General features: G+C 38.1%; 1 protein-coding gene across 1 annotated transcript; it reads left to right on the top strand.

Moving 5' to 3' along the window:
* Positions 1 to 1,073: 1,073 nt before the first annotated feature.
* On the top strand, positions 1,074 to 19,202 carry LOC132841188 (NACHT, LRR and PYD domains-containing protein 1b allele 2-like). The gene is made up of 12 exons (XM_060863446.1): positions 1,074 to 1,212; positions 3,020 to 3,062; positions 3,635 to 3,657; positions 4,384 to 4,444; positions 5,055 to 5,068; positions 14,935 to 15,002; positions 15,375 to 15,586; positions 16,415 to 16,674; positions 16,838 to 16,960; positions 17,049 to 17,193; positions 17,541 to 17,576; positions 17,752 to 19,202. The coding sequence occupies exons 1-12, from the start codon at positions 1,195 to 1,197 to the stop codon at positions 18,009 to 18,011; spliced, it is 1,263 nt and encodes a 420-aa protein (XP_060719429.1). The 5' UTR covers positions 1,074 to 1,194; the 3' UTR covers positions 18,012 to 19,202.
* Positions 19,203 to 19,905: the final 703 nt, after the last annotated feature.

Raw genomic sequence — 19,905 nt, forward strand, 5'->3', positions numbered from 1 at the left:
CTTTACTCGGCTTTAAAAGGATGCTCACCAGATATACTAAACTATATTAAGTTTCACTAACTTAATATTTTTCTGTTGTTACGTGAAGGTAAAAGTGTTCAAAATCGATATATAATTAAGTTGACAGTATTCTTATTTTAATTTTGAAAGACTTATTAAAATGAGTTATCAACTCACCAATACAAGTACATATTACAAACTTAATTTTTTTATGCTGAAAATGTTGTTTATTTTAAGTTTTACAAACTAAACCCATGAATCATTTTTTAGAGTGTACACACTGATACTGAGACAGAAAAAGCTGAAGGTATAGCAGTGAAAAGCAAAGTAACACACAAATCTAGGTAATATTGGGCTGCTAGTTTGTTCTGTAGGCTGTGTTTGAATGAGCGCAGTCAGAATGATCAGAGTTACACTGTGACATCGGTGATCAGACTGCTGCAGAATCAGACAGTCACAGTGTGAGCTAACCGGATAAAGCTAGGAAAAGACTAGCTCTTGTTGAAAGTGAGAGCTTTTGCTCTTTTATTCCGATATTTTCTACACAATGAATAAACACCATGTATAACCATTAAACATAAACCTCAGAGAAAGACTGTAGAGATCTGAGACACAGAACAAAAATCCACCAGCATGACCTCAGGGTCTTTATCCAATAGACAGATAAACACACAGATAAAGTTCAAGAGCAAAGGAGCAGATTCCAGTTTGTTAAAAAGTAGATGATGGACAGATGAGACAAAGACTAAGCTGTAGCAGAGTGATGAAAAGAGGAAAGTGTGAAGTGAAAAGAAAACTGTTCATGATCCAAATCAAAGCAGCACTTCTGTGAAACATGGAGACATGGACATTTATGGAAGACAGTAGAACTTGTCTTTATTTTTCCCTGATACAGATAGAAATTGGGTTAAAATATGTTGATGTTCAGCATTTTCACTTCATATGGAGTGTTTTATTCAGCAGCTGATCACAGATCTGTGTTACTGCACTGAGTAAAAACACCTCATGAAGTCTTTCATTATTTAATATGAACTATTTATAATGATTCACTATCTGTCATTAAAATAATTAAAATTGTGTCTGAACATCTTTGGAAGCACAGAGTGAAGATTGTTTATCAGCTGTTCTGACTGTAAATCATAAGTTTTTCTCATTGTATTTTATCTAACATTACATTTCTCTCTGTTGTTTTACATGATACTTCTCACAGCGGTAAGTAAATAACTCGACTTCACACTAATAGTAAAAGCTGATATTTTATAAACTTATCACATATATTACATTTTAATCCAGGAATCAAATAGAAACATAAAGATGATTTTCAGATCATGTTTATGTGAAGGAGTCTGATCAGTAAGTGAGATTCCACTTCCATCAGTCAGCTTCTTTCCCACAATGCACCTGTCTGTAACCTCACTGCAGTGTAATAATGTACAGAGACGTTTACCGTGTTGAGTAAAAGACACAACAAACACGCAGCATATAACACACACCACTGACAGACTCCATCAGAATGTCTCTCCTACACTTTATTTTCTCCTGCACTAATAAGGAGCTACACCTCAGTATGGGAGAAGATCTAAATGGACTGATGAGTCATTAATGTTCTCCATATACAATGTTCTATAGTTACATGTTCTGATATCAGAACAATTTTATTCAGCTACTAATCAGCTGTCCACGAGGCGCACCAATCCTTCCATAATTTCCCCTCCTTTAAATCCTCGCCTTCGAGCCGCTCCTACGCATCGCCGCTGCTGCGATCCAACAGGGGGGGCACGGTGGCTTAGTGGTTAGCACGTTTGCCTCACACCTCCAGGGTTCGCCTCCGCTTTGTGTGTGTGGAGTTTGCATGTTCTCCCCGTGCCTCGGGGGTTTCCTCCGGGTACTTCGGTTTCCTCCCCCGGTCCAAAGACATGCATGGTAGGTTGATTGGCATCTCTGGCCTCGGCAAACGCTCTCCGCAACGTGCTCGCCGCCGCACGCCGCGCTCGCCCTGGGTGATGATTCCCCTGCCGTCTCCAATATGGCTTAGTGGATATACAACATGCTCGTTGTCATATTGTGTGGCAGGGGCGTGTGGTTTAGCAACAAGCTTGTTGTGACCACGCTGCAAGCCAGCCCAGGGCGATGCATCCTCCGCCGTCTCCACTAACTTAGTGGACATCAACCCCGTTGTCAATCGTGCGGCAGGGGTGCCTAGTCTCCCTCTCCCCACGACCCACACCTAGCTCCGACTCAGCCACGCACATCGCATGCCACCTTGCTCGGCCGGGAGACGCCCCCGATTGCGTTTTGTGGTCCTACGGTGCCACGCATCAGTTGCATGCGCACGGACAGGCACGTGGAAAAAATTCTCCCAGAACAGAACCATCCCGCCAACACTAACTGTATGCTCGCAATAACCTTCATTGACGAAGTGGTCCTGACTGAAATCAAGCATCGCATTAGTTCAGGCAGGCCACGCAGTAAGCTGCATCAGCTGCTTCAGCTGTCCACGAGGCGCACCAATCCTGCACGACTTCCGTAATTTCCCCTCATTTAAATCCTCGCCTTCGAGACGCTCCTACGCATCGCCGCTGCTGCGATCCAACACCCTCCTCCGTCCCGACTCCTCCAGCCAGAACCCGTCGCCAGCACCGATTAAATTCTTCACGTACTCGTTCTATTCATTCCCAAGCGCTGCGTCCCCGCCCCATCCGTAACCTTCATTGACGAAGTGGTCCTGACTGAAATACACATACATTAATAATTTGTTTCTGGCTGCATGATTTTTCCCTCCACAGTTATGTCTCTGTACCTGATGAATCTGTCCGATGTGAGCAGATGATGATGATCACAGTGTAACAGAATGTTATGTAGATTTACTGACTGATGGCTAACTGTTAAACCTTTATGATCTTAGATTTGTTTAGGAAGATAATGAAACTGTTTTATGACCAAAGTAACAGTTCTTTTCTTTATTTTATAATTTATCTTTAAACTCATTCACAACACATTTAAACTTTATTATTCTCAGATACAGGAGCAATCTGGAGCTCCACAGAGGACAGAACAGACAGGTGAGAGTGAATTTAATAATAATTTAATTCTGTATTTACTTCTTAATGTACCACTGAGCATCATGAGCATAGTGTAGTGAACACAACAGACTGTGATCTCTAACAGAACATTCATCATGCTGGTGTCTAGTTTGTCATTTAGTGTTGTACAGACACACAAATCTGACCTACACACTGATACTGAGAGAGAAAAAGCTGAAGGTTTTTGTTTGAATGTGATTTGATAACAATAACTCTCTATTAAAGTTACTGATATTGGCTAACATTACTGTAGTGAACAGAACTACAGAGAGATGTGAGTTAGAGAGTCACACTTGATAATGCTGCATGAAAGAGATTCGAACAGAATGGAAGTAAGTCATCTGGGGAATTTGTTTCTTACTGCATTAATACTGAAAGATCCTGAAGAGCAGAAAGAGAAGAGAAACAATACAGTACAGGATCAAAACAGACTTTTTAGGAATGTTTACAGCTAATATTACAGGATAAAATACAGAAATACTGAAAATTACAATGCATTTTTAATAATCTCAACAAAATTATTGTGCTTTTTTCCCCACATCCTCCTGTAGTTAAAGACGTCTGTGTTTATCAGGTGAGTAAACTGTTATAAAATATTACATTCATTAATGTCTTACTGATGATAGCAACATTAAAAAAAAACATATGTTGTAATTAGACCAGTGATCAGTGAGGGGTAAATGAGTTACCATGGCAACCGGCTCCCAGTGATGGTTTATTGTGGATAAAAAGTCACATAGGATTGTTCTAGAAACTGTTTGCTAGCAATCTGCTGTTATTACTGGTGTTGTTATGATGTAATTATTATTTCTAGGAGTGTAAACACTTTGTGGAAACGTAAACAAAATAAATGTAAGAAACCTTTTCTTTAATTCCATTTAAAGTGACACAGAAAAGGTTTAACACGTGTTCAATTTAACTTGAGGATCGATTCAGACAACCTACAACACTAACAAAATGAAGTTACAGTAAAACTTTTTTTTCTTTCAGTTTAGTGTTTAATGATTGTGTTCTTCAGCTGGCTGCATTCAAACTCAGTGTGTTACTGAATACAATGTCAGTTTAAATCAACCTCAATCAGCTCAGTGTGTACTGTTAGTAATATCACACACACACACACACACACACACACACACACACATACACACACACAGTTGTCTGAACAGAGAAACACTTCATGTTTATTTAACAATTTATTTACATACAGTAAATGTATACATACAGTAAACATTGTTTACATACAGTAAACATTTGTGGAGTCATGTATAAAACCTTCACACTGTTTTATTCACTTCTTCAGAGAGACATAAAATGGACAGAAGATGAGAGAAAGAAAATGGAGAAATCTGTTCTACTGACTGGTGAGTATGGAAGGAGGTACAAAAGTAAACACACCTGTTCATCTTTACAGCCTGAAGTGCTGTCATATTATTTACACATTATACAGCTAGTGTGAAGTTTATTAAGGGATAAAATCCATTTGCATAGTTTCTCACTATATATGCTTAAACACATAGACAACGCTCAGTTTTATTCTTTTAAATTTATTAAAATAAAATGATTTTCTTTAAATAAAATGTCACACTCAAGATCCATGAGCCAAAAGTACTATGGCCTTGTTTTTTTTTTTTTCAGCTTGTGTGTAGAATATTATTGAAATGGCCTCTTAGTTCACTACTACTCAACGTTTTCAAACTAATATCATGAACTAATTACCATGAAATACCTTAATGACAGTTCTTTCTTGTCGACATCATGATGACAATAATAAAAAAGAAGTATTTCAAATTCAGGTTTTGAAAATTCAGATTGAGTGATTCAGTGAAAACATCCAGGATTTTCAGAAAGGTGAAGCAAGTTCTTTCTTGACCAATCACAGCACGAGAACACATGGAGATGTACAAAATGTTCTTCTAATAGTAGCTCTCTTTGTATTTTATCTAACATTACACTTCTCTCTGTTTTAAACAGCTTCTTCAGAGGAGGTAAGTAAATAACTCGACTTCACACTAATAGTAAAAGCTGATATTTTATAAACTTCTCACATATATTACATTTTAATCCAGGAATCAAATAGAAACATAAAGATGATTTTCAGATCATGTTTATGTGAAGGAGTCTGATCAGTAAGTGAGATTCCACTTCCATCAGTCAGCTTCTTTCCCACAATGCACCTGTGTGTAACCTCACTGCAGTGTAATAATGTACAGAGACGTTTACCGTGTCGAGTAAAAGTCACAACAAACACGCAGCATATAACACACACCACCTGTTTGTAACCTCAATTTCAATTTATTTGTATAGCACTTTTAACAATTCGGATTGTTTTAAAGCAGCTTTACAGAAGTATGGAAACAGAAGAGAGAGAAAAAATAAATAAATATATAACAATAAGAAAAAATAAGAGTAAAAATAAATAAATGAATATTCACAATTAAAGTTTAAAATTAATTTAAAGAATATTAACGTAAAATACTATATATCTATCCATATACAGTTGAGGCCAAAATTATTAGCCCCCTTTATGAAATTAGACAATTAGACAGAAATTAGACAGAAAAAATTTTTTCATTGCAAATTGCTCCAGCTGGTCCAAATTACGTGGTTTCCGAGTCTGGACATTCACTTTGAGCACTCGCCACAGATTTTCAATAGGATTAAGGTCTGGGCTCTGTGTGGGCCACTCCAGGACCTTGGTTTTGGTATCCTTCAGGAACTGTTGGACCAATTTCGATGTATGCTTTGGGTCATTGTCTTGTTTGAAGACCCAGCGACGACCTAACATATTATCCCTCAAAATGTCAAAATGTCAACATAATTTTCTTTTTTCATGATGCCGAGCACCCAAACAGCCTGAAACTGCAAAACAAACCCACAGCATGATGCTCCCACCACCATGTTTAACTGTGGGAACTGTGTTCTTAGGGTTGAAGGCCTCACCCTTTCTTCGCCAAACATAAGCAACATCCATGTGCCCAAACAGTTCCAGTTTAGTCTCATCAGACCAAAACACAGACTCTGAAAACTCATCTTTACCTTTCAAATGTTCACGGGCAAACCTCAGTCTGGCTGTGATGTGCCGCTGTTTGAGTAAGGGGGTTCTTCTGGGACGATGGCCCTGAAGCCCACCACGATGAAGAGCCCTCACAAGTGTGTTCCTTGAAACATCAACTCCAGAAGAGGCCAGGTCAGCAACAAGCATCTTGGCAGATGTCTGGGGCATCTTGCTGACATCTCTGACTATTTTTCTCTATAGAGTTCTTGAAATCTTGCACTAACGACCACTTACGACCACCATGTACCACGTACTTTGCAATGATGCAACGTACAGCGGTTCTAGACACAGTGAAACGCTTGGAAATGGCAGTATAGCCTTCCCCCTCATCATGAGCCTCCATTATCTTCTTTCTAAGCTCAAGACTGATTTCCTTTGTCTTTGGCATAGTGAGTAAAAGTAGTCTCTCCCAATAATGTGTTCAAGTGCCCTGTTCCTTGGAGTCCTTTTATGCTGATTGAATGCTCAGGTGTTATTAGGAAGCCAATTGACTGCACAGGTGTTTTTTGAAAGCTTATTGATTAATTAGGTGTGTTTTGAAAGCAAAAATTCACATGAGGGCTAATATTTTTGACCACCGCATTTTCACTATATTTGATATAAAGCAGGCCATATACATGAATGTATTTTTATATTCAAAAATGTACCAAAAGCTACTAAATGTTTGATTATATCAAGTTTTACCAATGCTGCAAACATCTGAAAGATCTTTAGGAAAATGTTCCAAAATTTCTGGGGGGCTAATAATTTTGGCCTCAACTGTAACTACTGAGCAAGCCGGAGGCGACGGTGTCAAGGAAAAGCTCCCTGAGATGACATGAAGCAGAAACCATGAGAGGATCCAGGCTCAGAAGGCAACCCATCCTCACTCTACAGATAATAATATAAATGTAAATAATGTCCTTTCTACAACAGTTTATAATTGTGCCACCGAGACCTCCTGAGGAACTACTGGGTCATTGTAAACGCTGAGTTCATCACAGACCTGATTGCTGATAAACACCAGACCATACAGCTGACTGACACAACATTGGTTCAAAGCAGGCATGACAGTCTCTGGGCGGCTCCATCCACAACAATCCCATGAGGCACTGGCTGACCATGTAGATCAACCCCTGGCAGGGTTTCTATCTCCGCCTAAGGCATCCAGATTTCCCCCTACAGAAACTACACTACACTTTCGCTATCCCCCTCTAGTGTCTGGATGCACACCTCTAAAGCTGAAATCTTCTCCGTCAGACAGCTAACTAAAATACACGTATCACAAGTAAAATTAATGCTAATGATGGAGGAAGAATGACTAAACATGCTGCAGCTCACACACTGGACAATAATTAATGTTTACCTTTGACTTGGATTGGATAGGAATATTAGAAAGATCTGAAAGTGTTTGAAAACAGGAAACAAACAATCGTCTCCCAAAGAAGAGAAATAAAATTAACTGGGACAGAAAAGCAAAGAATTTAAAAAGCTAAAGTGACAATGTAAAACATTAATATTACAAATATTAACTAAAAAGAGAAAATAAAAAAACAGTATAATTAAAATGCCGAGACAAGCATGAAAACTCGTGAAAAAACTCACTGTAGTTTAATAATGTTGAGTAAAAGACACAACAAACACGCAGCATATAACACACACCACTGACAGACTCCATCAGAATGTTACACAATAAACATAAATCACAGCTTTAAGATATTTCTATGCATGTAGGCTGTAATTGCCATCACTTGCTCTGCATAACAAATGTACGCCAATACTTTATATTGGTAAATACATGCATATATCTGAAAATTGCATATTCTAATAAATCAAGATATTTAGATTTCTTAAATATTCCTAGCAATATATTAGCACAATGCTACACTATACAGATTTACTGTGTGCAATGACTGATTGTTTTGTAGTGTGTAGTAGACACACATCAGCTGTTTTTATAGCCAGAGTAATGGCTACTTCCCCATTTTCACTTGATAAAATTCACTTTTAATATCATTCCTAAAATGTTTACGTTGTATTATTTACTTTCACAGGATGAACTGTCTGGTGAGTAGAAAATTTTTTAATACATTAGAGAGGAATTTAAATTAAACACTAAATGTTACTGTGAGTAGTTACACTGAAACATCAGGGATCAAGCTGCTGTGGTATTCTGATGATTTTATATTTAGTGTTTTATCTAATATTTGATTACAGATATTTGTTAATGCACTGAAAACTATAAAACATTCTAGGAAGCATACAATTAAAATGTTTTTTGTTTGTGTTGACTGTATTATGTTTCCTATATTGTTTGCCATCAGCCTCATTGTCTATGACACTTTAAAAAATCATCTCTTCAGACACACACTGCAAACCTTACTTTCCTCTATGCTGACCATATGATTATAAACACTGTAGCGAGCTGCCCACCCGTGACTACAGGAGCATATCCAGAAAAGAGGAAGGAGAGCTAACTGTACCCCACTACCCAGCAAACTACTGTCAAATGTTCTGGATCTTGGACAAAAAGCTTTGCAATTTGAGAGTGCATACAGTATCTTGTCTCACAGTGACAAAGGATTACTGCCTCACAGAATCCTTGGTGTCTGCATACAGACAGACAGGGAAAAGACCTGACTAGGTGGTGTATGTTTTATGTTTTTGAAGAACATACACTATATCAAGTCCTTTTGCTCCCATGATTTAGAATACATTGTTCTTCTGTCTCGATCATAGTGGTTACTGAGAGAATTTGTTGGAATATGGGGACCGCTTTTTGGACTGTTGCTACTCTCTCTTCTACAAATCCCTCCCACACCTCCTTTTTGGCAAGTTAGAACATTCTTTTATTCTTCTGGAAGCTGAAACAGGAAGCATCTACTCTCAAAATGATCAAAATTTTTTTTAGTCCACTCTGATGATGCTGTCAAGGGTTACTCAGATACCATAACATATTTCATCAGAAAATGCAAAGACGTCTTTGTGTGCAAACAAAACATTTTGAATCTACCCTAAACAGCAATGTTTACTTCACTGTAAAAAACACCAAGAGACATGGAATTAGCTGTGATGCATGGAATAGACATCACAGACTTTATGGGAAATAAATGCTCCACTATTTACATGCAACCTGTCTACCAGATGAGCCTAATACTTTTAAATAGTTGCTTCGAGATGAACAATCCTGCACTTTACAGAGAGCTCCTTTGGCCCATACTGCAGAGGTTAGCACCTGCTCTGTGGAGGATATGAGATGTTTCTTTTGACAGGTGAATATTTGAAAGGACACAGGCCCAGACAGCATTCCCAAAGGCCGGTTAGCTGTTTTTTTCATGGACAAGTGCAACATCTCCCTGTCTGTAGTCGCCACGTTTTAAAGTGTCCACCACTGTGCCCATACCAAAGAAATTAGTAGTAAAATGGTAAAACTGTCATTCAGAAAACTGCAAAGTATAGAAGAGCACACCGGCTGCAAAGAAGTAAGCATGATTTGGCTTGCCACTAATGCTTTTGTCTCACTCACCGATAGCAGCGACAGTATACCATCGCTTCCCACTTTCTCTACGTTTTCCCCTCTCCTTTTCTGTTCTTTGCCAGTAAGAAAATAAACTCTTGCTGGCAATGATATGGTCTGTCCCATGTCTTCAGCCACTTGCAGCCCTGAGCTTCTACACTGGTGGAGAATGCAGGCATGAACTCAGCCCTGGCTTCCTCCTGACCCATGGAGCAGATTGTACAACATCTTTTGAGAGTAGTCTCCAGCAGCAGTCTTTGACATAGGAGCTAGCCCTTCGACTCCATAGTGACTGAAGAGCTGCTAGGCCTCCAGAATCTGAACACACCAGATCCCCATGACATTTCTCTATTGTGCTCTTGCCAACTTTAAGCTTGTCAAAAAAGAGGTCCTGGCCCACAGTGAACTGTCACCCATCACGGATATGGTAGAGTACCACACACTGTTCCAATTGAGCAAGTGGCCCGTTTGGCACATGAAAGAAGCCCAAACCGAACAACAGCAGGCCTACAACTGGCAAGCTTGGTCTCTTGAGTTACCACCAGTGACCAAGTACTCCTTCTGTTCCTGAGCTCCATCTGCAAATTCTTTACACATTTGCAAGGACCATTTTTATAATCTTTGGGAGAATAAATTGTCAGTCAACTATTGATTGCAGCAGTCTGGTCAGCAAACACCTGCACAACTGTGAGTTGACAGAGCTAGTGGACCAGTTAATGTATGTTTTGTCCACAGTCCTTGGCCTGACACACATGGTCCAGCAACATGTGAAGACCCAACTGGGAGTAGTGGTCCAGTTGATGTACATTGTCTTGCACCCACACTGCCTCTTCGCTGCTGCCTACACGGACAATACCATCATACACTCCTCCACCTGGTCAGAACATACAGTGGTGTGAAAAATTGTTTGCCCCTTCCTGGTTTTACATTTTTTTGCATGTTTTTCACACTTTAATGTTTTAGATCATCAAACAAATTTATGTGTGTGAAAAAGTGTTTGTCCCCTAAACCTAATAACTGGTTGGGCCACCCTTAGCAGCAAGAACTGCAATCAAGCATTTGTGATAACTGGCAATAAGTCTGTTACAGCACTATGGAGGAATTTTGGTCCATTCATCTTTGCAGAATTGTTATTCAGCCACGTCGGAGGGTTTTCAAGCATGATCCGCCTTTTTAAGGTCCTGCCACAGCATCTCAATAGGATTCAGGTCAGGACTTTGACTCGGCCTCTCCAAAGTCCAAATTTTTTTCTTCAGCCATTCAGAGGTGGACTTGCTGGTGTGTTTTGGATCATTGTCCTGCTGCAGAACCCAAGATCGCGAACAGATGGCGGCACATTGTCCTTCAGGATTTTTTGGTAGACAGCAGAGTTGATGGTTCCATTTATCATGGCAAGTCTTCTAGGTCTTGAAGCAGCAAAACAGCCCCAGACCATCACACTTCCACCACCATATTTTACTCTTAGTATGATGTTCTTTTTCTGAAATGCAGTGTTACTTTTATGCCACATGTAATGGGACACACACCTTTAAAAATGTTAAACTTTTGTCTCATCAGTCCACAGAGTATTTTCCCAAAAGTCTTGGGGATCATCAAGATATTTTCTGGCAAAACTGAGAAGAGCCTTTATGTATTTTTTGCTCAGCAGGGTTTTTTTGACTTGGAACCATATTGGCCCAGTCTCTTTCGTATGGTGGAGTCATGAACACTGACCTTAACTGAGGCAAGTGAGACCCGGATTTTGTCGTGGGGTCTTTTGTGACATCTTGAATGAGTTGTTGTTTGGGGTAATTTTGGTTGGCCGGCCACTTCTGGGAAGGTTCACCGCTGTTTCATGTTTTCACCATTTGTGGATAATGTCTCTCAATGTGGTTTGCTGGAGTCCCAAAGCTTTAGAAATGGCTTTATAACCTTTTCCAGACTAATAGATCTCAATTGCTTTCTTTCTCATTTGAAAAAGTCCAAAACTCATTCCTGAGTTTCTTCGGATCTCGGCATGACGTGTAGCTTTTGAGGATCGTTTGGTCTACTTTACTTTGTCAGTCAGGTCTTGTGTGAGTGTGGCTATAGACACTGAACTCAGGTGTGATAATCCACAGTTATGTTTTAACAGGGGGGCAAACACTTTTTCCACACAGGGCCATGTGGGTTTGGATTTTGTTAATAATAATATTAAAATTATATATTATATTATATTATATTATATATTAAAAATAATAAAAACCGTCATTTAAAAACTGCATGTTGTGTTTACTTGTTATCTTTGACTAATATTTAAATTTATTTGATGATCTGAAACATTAAAGTGTGACAAACGTGCAAAAAAATGAAAAATCATGAAGGAGGCAAACACTTTTTCACACCACTGTATGTGCCACCATTTGAAGTTCCTGAAACAACTCTGGAAGCCCGGTCTGATGACCAACCTGAGTAAGTTCCACCTGGACTGAGGGGCAATACCTGGTCTATCTTCCAAAAACTAGCCAGGCACTACAGATGCTTTGACCCAAATTTCACCTCCCAAACTTCCCCTCTCAGACCTAGCTAAGAAAGGCCAAACAGACTGGGTGCAGTAGAATGAAGAGACAAAGGAGGCAATCCATGATTTAAAGAGGGTCCTAACAAGGTTGATGGTTTTGTGCAAACCATAAAAAAATTCCACCAAATTCCATTTATTCAAACAGACACCTCTGGAAAGGGGCTTGGTGCCACATTCTCTCAAGACATTAGCAGTAAAGAGAACCCAGTCCTGTATAACAGTAGGGAGCTGACCCTCTCCAAAAACCGCTATGCCGCTGTCAGGAAAGAAACCTAGCCATTAAATGGGCCATCAAAGAGCTCAGGACTTCTCGTTTCTTGTTGGAACCCTGGGTGGGGGCTCAGCAGGGCAAAGCTGACGGCCCTGCTGACGGCCACTCCTGTGGAGTGCAATGACCAAACCCAGAACTATAGCTGGCTCATAGCTAAGGTGGGTGTTGTGACTGCAGCCCAGAGATCTACACACAAAAAGGAAACGCTCGACTTCAAGGGGACGCTCGACTACAAATGTCTGGTGGCCAATTGCTGATGTCATGGGCCTCTACAATTGTGGAGAACACTCAGAGTAAATGTACATGCAGACTACAATGGATTGAACATGCTTTGGCTCCCTACTTGTGGAGCGTTTTGTCACTTTTACTCTCAGATGGCAATGACACTCCCTGAAACTGCCTTGCCCAGATTCGTCTTTCCCTGTGTCCAGGTCCACTGACTGCACAACCCAACTGCCACCAGCAACCACTCAGGCCAACACAATAATTTTCCAGAGCAACACAGTCACTTATTTTCCTAACCTATAACCTTAAACACCTATTATGACTGTAAATCATAGGTTTTTCTCACTGTATTTTATCTAACCTTACTTTTCTCTCTGTTGCTTTACACAGATCTTCTCTCAAAGGTAAGTAGATAACTCAACATCACACAAATGGTAAAGGATGATGTTTTATAAACTATATGTATAAAACACTTTTCATAAAATCTTCGCACTGTTTTATTTACTTTCACAGACTAAAATAAGTGGTGAGTATAAACCCCTTTTCTACGCTAGTGATGTCTTGTTAATGCATGAATAATATAGATTTTGTACAGTTGGAATACATTAAACCATATAGATATACTGTATGAACATCATGATTATAGTGTAGTGAACACAACAGATTGTGATTGCAGACAGAACAGTAGTTTTGCAGGCACAGAAATCTGACATACACATACTGAGAGCTAAGTAGCTGACTGACACTTAATGAATAATCCTATTCAATGGAACAATTAGTCAGAGGTCAGTTTACAGTAATTTCAGATTTAACTCTGAGGCATTTTTATTTGTATACACAGATTTTTCTCCTTGTGTTTTATCTAAAATGTTTCCTCTGTTGTTTTACACAGGAGATTTAGGAATTCAGGTAAAGGCTCATTTTTTTGTACTTTAATACTTAAATCACTTGTCACTCAAATAACACTTTATATAAGTATAAACATAAACACATAACATGAACAACAACTTTGGGTTGTTGATCGGAAGATCGGGGTTCAAGGCCCAGCACAGCCAAGCTGCCACTGCTGGGCCCTTGAGCAAGGCCCTCAACCCTCCCTGCTCAAGGGGCGCTGTATCATAGCTGCCCCTGCACTCTGACCCCAACCTCGTTATTTGGGGTATGTGAGGAAAAGAATTCCACTGTGCTGTAATGTACAGTATGTGTGGTGATAATAAAGGCTTCTGTGCCCCGTTCTATAAAGTAGCCTGCTGAATGCCATTTTGTAGGACTATGTCAGTGCTCCTCCTGTTCCTCCTCACTCAAAAGTTTTAACCAGAGAAAGTTACTTTCCACATTTTGTACTTGAAACAATTTACATTTGGCATCGTGCATAAATGTTTCACACTGTTTTCGATAACTTCACAGAGTGAATGTGTAGGGAACCTCAAGTATTAACCCCTTTTTCTGATAGTGATAGTGTCTTGATGCTGAATAAATAATATATTTATTGATCAGATTAAATAGATTAGACTGTGATATAGATATCACATAGACGTAGATATCTGAGCATCATGAGAATAGTTTAGTGTACACTGCAACAAACATCTTCAAGAATAGGATACACACTGACACTTTTCGAAGCGTCTCTGAGACATAGATCTAGAGACATAGTTTGCAAGTTCAGACGTAAAGGAACATTGGTTACACTACGTCACCAGATTTCTAAGAACCAGAACCAGTCCTAGACATTTTGGGATTCTGTTCTGTGGCAAAAACTAGAACTTTTCGGCCTGATGGATCAGTGATATGCTGAAGGAAGAAGAATTAAGCGGATGATGAAAAGAACACTCTGCCTATAGTCAAGCATGGTGCTGACTCTGTGATGCTCTGGAGATTGTAGAAGGCAAAATTGATTCTTTTTTTAAAGTATCAGGAAATCCTAGAAGACACCTCATGCTGTCTGTGAGGAAGCTGAAGCTTGGGCGCCACTGGTTCTTCCAACAGGACAATAATCATATCCATACCTCACATTCCACCAAAGGTTTAGTTGCAGGTCCCAGACGATTCTACAGTGGCCAACACCGTCACCTAGCTTAAAAACCATAGAAAATCTCTGAAGATGTTGATTTCAGAATATATATTTATATATATATATATATATATATATATATATATATATATATATATATATATATATATATATATATATATATAAATGAGTGCATGCATGCATGTGTGCATAATGTGAGACTATCCACACGTGGTCTACTTCTTTTTTCACAGACTTTGGAGGTCTTCATTCCAGAACTAGTTGAAAACTATGCTGGGAATAAGAACAAAGATGAATATAGGTAACATGCTTCTTTATTTCCAAGGGTAGTAAGTCATTCAGAAGAAATCGATTTCATGTCCAAGCTTTTAGGTTTTTATTTATAGTGCCCACAAAAAAAAAAACACTAGTCATTACTGCAAATCCAAAAGAGGTTATTTGTATGTATATTGAAAATCGAATCCACTGCCTGCTGCGGTACAATTCAAAATGTTTGGACCTCATACCCATACATGCTTGCAAAACATACCAGTAGCAGTAGTGTACCTGGTGGCATAGCAGGCTCCACTATTCTGAGAGGAAAAGTTTTTTGTCCACCCCTAAAACAAACTATTGATTGCTGACAATATTATAGCAGGACATCTTATTCCTATTATTTTCCTATTATTTTGAGGTTCCTCTGCCATCATGCTGGTCAGTTTATGTGCAAATTGACCAATCTTGTGTTTGAGATGGATGGGAAAGGGGAAGTGCTGTACAGAATAGTGTCCTGGGACAGCGGTTACTTGGATGGACTAGGACAACTGCAGCCTGCAGGACCTTTGTACAGTATCTCCTGCCATGAAGGCTCTATCCGTCATCTGCATCTACCACATTGTGAGATCTGTAAGTTGACTCATAGCTATCTTTTATAAATTTATGGAAAAATATGAAAGATTTTTATAAGCAGCTTAATAAAAGTGAAATCTGCTCACTAACATTAATTGTTTGTGAATACTGTATGACATTTTGCAGTGATGTATTAAATGTTACTTTGAATGACATAATTTGAAATGATAAAGAATACATACACTGTACAAAGATTGGTTTGTAATCAAAAACATAAACAGGCAAAAAATCCATTACATCCAAACTAATATTTCATAACTAATATTTTTTACTGCTGTAAAGTCAGTTCATGAGAATGATTATATGTGAGATATAAACTATGTTATTATACCATAGCTTTTTAGATTTGACAAATGAAGAAAATAATATCAAAGTATTTGTTAGAAGAATTTGCCTTTCCTGGACTGTTGAAAGATAAAGCTTTGGCCTTTAAAATATTTGGTCGTTGAGGTATGCACTGTCTCAGAATATGATGCTATCTTCTACAAACAAAAAACAAAAACCCTCAGTGTGGACATACAGTATTGTAATTACATCAAACTGTCAGAGAGTGGCAAACTCTGTCCTGTATGTGTAACTCTCTAAATAGTGCTTTCTAAACAGTTTGGTTATCAGTAGCATCTGAGGCCTGATTACAAATTTGCACATTGAAAGTAACTCAACTGTAATTATGAAATGCAATAAAGTGCATACAATAATAAATCTAGTATACCAGATCCCCCATTGTCAGAAAATTTATTTGTAAACTACTGGGGTAAAATATTATCCAAATCATGTTGTCATTATTATCGATCATGCCTGGTTCTGTTTCTTTATATGTTACAGGCACAGATGAGGTTAAATTGAGTGCAGCACATGTGACTGGTGGTAATGTGGAACTTATTCAGCCACTAAAAGTAACAAACACACATGTCATCATAGACATTCAAGGTCTCTCCTTATACGGCCTCTTGAAATATTTTCCTTTTTTCCGAGAATATCCCGTCACAGCCCAAGTGATTTTGTTCTATAAAAAAGTATGTGGAAATTCCAGGAAGAGTAAACTGCATATGCATCTTTTGCCAGGCAATGTGCCAGTTGAAGAGGTAATCAGCTTTAATAAATAGTGCTAAATATTTATTTTATTATCCTTTACATGGTTTAGTCATCATGGGAAGTGACTAAAATATGTACTGCTGTTTTTCCAAAAATCTATTTCTAGATTTTAGCTTTTAAAGTGAACACTATTTCATTTGGTTTCCCTTCAAGGTGCACAAACGGCATAGGAGCATGACGTACATTGAGACAAGCTCCAACTGTGAACTGACTTCTGGCAAAAAATACAGGCCATGTTGTAAAGATACTGACCATGAATATGTATTACAACCCACGGTAGGGTACAGCTCATAGTATTATGAATCATAGTTGACCTTGGTTGACATTCATTCTGAAATAAACTCTGCGTTACCTATTTCCTTAGATTGAGAAGTTTGAATGTGACTATGGCCCAAACTATCATCCTACATTTGAGATGTTCTGTAAAACTGAGGTTGATGAAGTCACTGTAGGTCTTTTGGATGAAAATGACCAGGAAGTTTGGGAGCCCCGTTTGGTCTTGCTTGCAGGTAAGCAGATGTTTTTATATTACCACATATATAAAGAAACTACCAGGATATATAAAATATGGGTAATTAGGAATATTGGGCTATTTTAAGGATAAAAGAATTCATGATGAGGGTAATTATTTGCTGTTATTTTGGATTTTTGTTGAATCAAGAGTAAACAGGACCTAAGTGTAATCCGTTTTGGCTGAGTAAATAAATGGTTGATTGTTGGTTTGTTGCTTGTTAGTGTGTACATGAGGTATCAGTGGCAGTCAAGTGGTTTCACAGTTACTAAATACTTTATTTTTGCTCTAGGTGTGCATTAATTAGGTATTGTTAAAGTCTTATTATCTCACTTGCCAAAACAGGTACAGATGCAGCCACACCCACATCAGATACCACAGGTAAGGTTGCATGTAAATTTTAGTTTTAAGTTTCCCACTGTAATTAGGACACTCAGCTGTCTTACACATTAAACAGTCATGCAAATGTAACATGGAACAGTTCTAAAAACACAAAAAAAATATATAAATATTGTGTACATTATTAAAATGTGTAACCTTTACATTTGCATTTTAGGTGCTGACTTTATGGATCGACACATGGAACATCTCATTCAGAGAGTTTCTTCGGTAATGGAGATAGCAGACTGTTTAAAAAGCAAGATGATGATTAGTGATGAAAAGTACAATAAAATTCATGCAGCATCAACATCATGTGAGCAAATGAGGCTCCTGTACAGTTCTCTCAATACAGGAGGAAGAGTTGTGAAAGCAGAAGCCTATAAAGTCCTTAAGGAGAAACAGCCTTACTTAGTGGATGAATTGAGTCTGGATTGATCCTCACAATTTTAATTTCACAATTTTAATTGTATAGACATTAAGATGTTTTATATATATTTTTATGATTGGGTTTTTAATTTGTTATACAGTATTTCCTAACAGTTAAGAGTATATCATATGTAGAACAGCATCATAAATCGTCGCTGTCGGGCGGAAACCTCCTATCTCCAAATTTTGTCAATTTCATATTTTTTCGTATATCGATGCTATTGTTCAGTCCCCACGTGGTTCTGTTATTTTTACAAGTTATTAACCAATCTAAAGTCTTGAAAATAGCTTGAGTGCAAATCTCATAACTCCATTGGACACTTCAACTGTCCACCTCTTCCTCACTCCGTGGGAGAGCTTCACGGCATATTTCTCCTCAAGAAAAGTCGCAACGAATCAACACGTCTTCTGAGGTAAATGTCTTCAAAACACTGGACTCAAAGAAAAAAAAATCTTGACCCCCGCTAGTTCTGGTGCTCGTCTGAGGACAGGAATTTAGCGCAAGACAATCCATTGCAACGCGGACTAAACCCTGTGCACTGCAGATAAGGTACGGCGTTTTTTTAATTTCCTGAAAAATAATGCATTTATTATAGTATTTTGCACTCCAGTGGTTTGGTGTTATGCAAGTTGCACCACATATTGACATATCTTCTATATTGCATAATTTAATAGCAATATCTGAATCTATGAACTGAGAAAGGTTCATGTGGATATGTAACCTTTAATGTTTACATTAATTCACATCTTAAATGTTTTTTTTTTCTTACTTTTGTTTTGTTGGTTTAAGGTGAAAAAAGGTTAAAAAAGGTGAAAAAAGATCTCACATTACAGGTGAAAAAATAACTCACATGATTTATCTTATATTTATTATCTAAATCACAAAAAATCTATAGGTTTAAAAGGGGTTTATAGTTTTATCATCCATTATAACTTGAAATGAAACTTTAATTAGAATATGTTTACTTTTCTTATTATTCTTCTAATTTGATTGGTTAGTATTTCTTTTCTATTAGGTTAGGCCATGTTCACCTAGGGGATAAAAGGGGTTTAGTTGTGTCAGCCCAGAATGCACCTGGGTGGGCCTATTTTTTATTTTTTTTTTAAACCAGTTTTGTCAAGCCAGTTGGGCACAAGGAGCAGGAGATGCAAGATTGTTTGTTTGCCTGCAAACCCTTTAATAAAGCTCACCAAACATGTCATCTGGCTTGGACTCAATCCTTTAACTGCATAAACCACAACCCATGGTGTATCTTGGTGATTATTTTGGAGTTAAGTTTGATTCATTTATTTGATTTCATTTGACAAATGATCACTACACTGCTTCATAGAGATTCCACAACATTTAGTTAAATAGGATAAAATGAAGACTTTTCATCACTAAATTATTTTTTTTTATTACAGTTATTGCCAAAAAAAAGTATTAATTTCAGGGTGGGAACAATAACAAGTCTCAATACATCACCTGAACATAAATTATTTTAAGTGAAATCCCTCTGTTGACTATACTTTGTTGTAATACTTACTGACTGCAACAAAATGCTGACATTGAAAACTCCTTCTGGTAAATTTAAATAAAACCCTCCATAAATAAATCTGTTTTCTGTACACAAAACACAAGACAAAGAAAAAAACATTTTAAGAGTTCAACATTTACGTTCATTGCCTTGTACGAAGTCTCTTATGATAAAGCTGGATATTACAGCTGTGTTTCATCGATACATTCATCATAACTATCATCCTCATCAGTAACCCCAGTTAAGCTAACTGTATCAGGCACAGGATGGATAATAACAGTGGTAGTTTGCAAGTTAAGAGAGGTGGCCTGCTGTGCAGTGTGGAGTGTGCTGTCTGTTTCGGTGTGACACGAAGCCAAAGTGTGTATCTGAGACTGATCTTGAGA

The sequence above is a fragment of the Tachysurus vachellii genome, chromosome 26 (genome assembly GCF_030014155.1).
Source record: "Tachysurus vachellii isolate PV-2020 chromosome 26, HZAU_Pvac_v1, whole genome shotgun sequence".
NCBI classification, from domain to species: domain Eukaryota; kingdom Metazoa; phylum Chordata; class Actinopteri; order Siluriformes; family Bagridae; genus Tachysurus; species Tachysurus vachellii.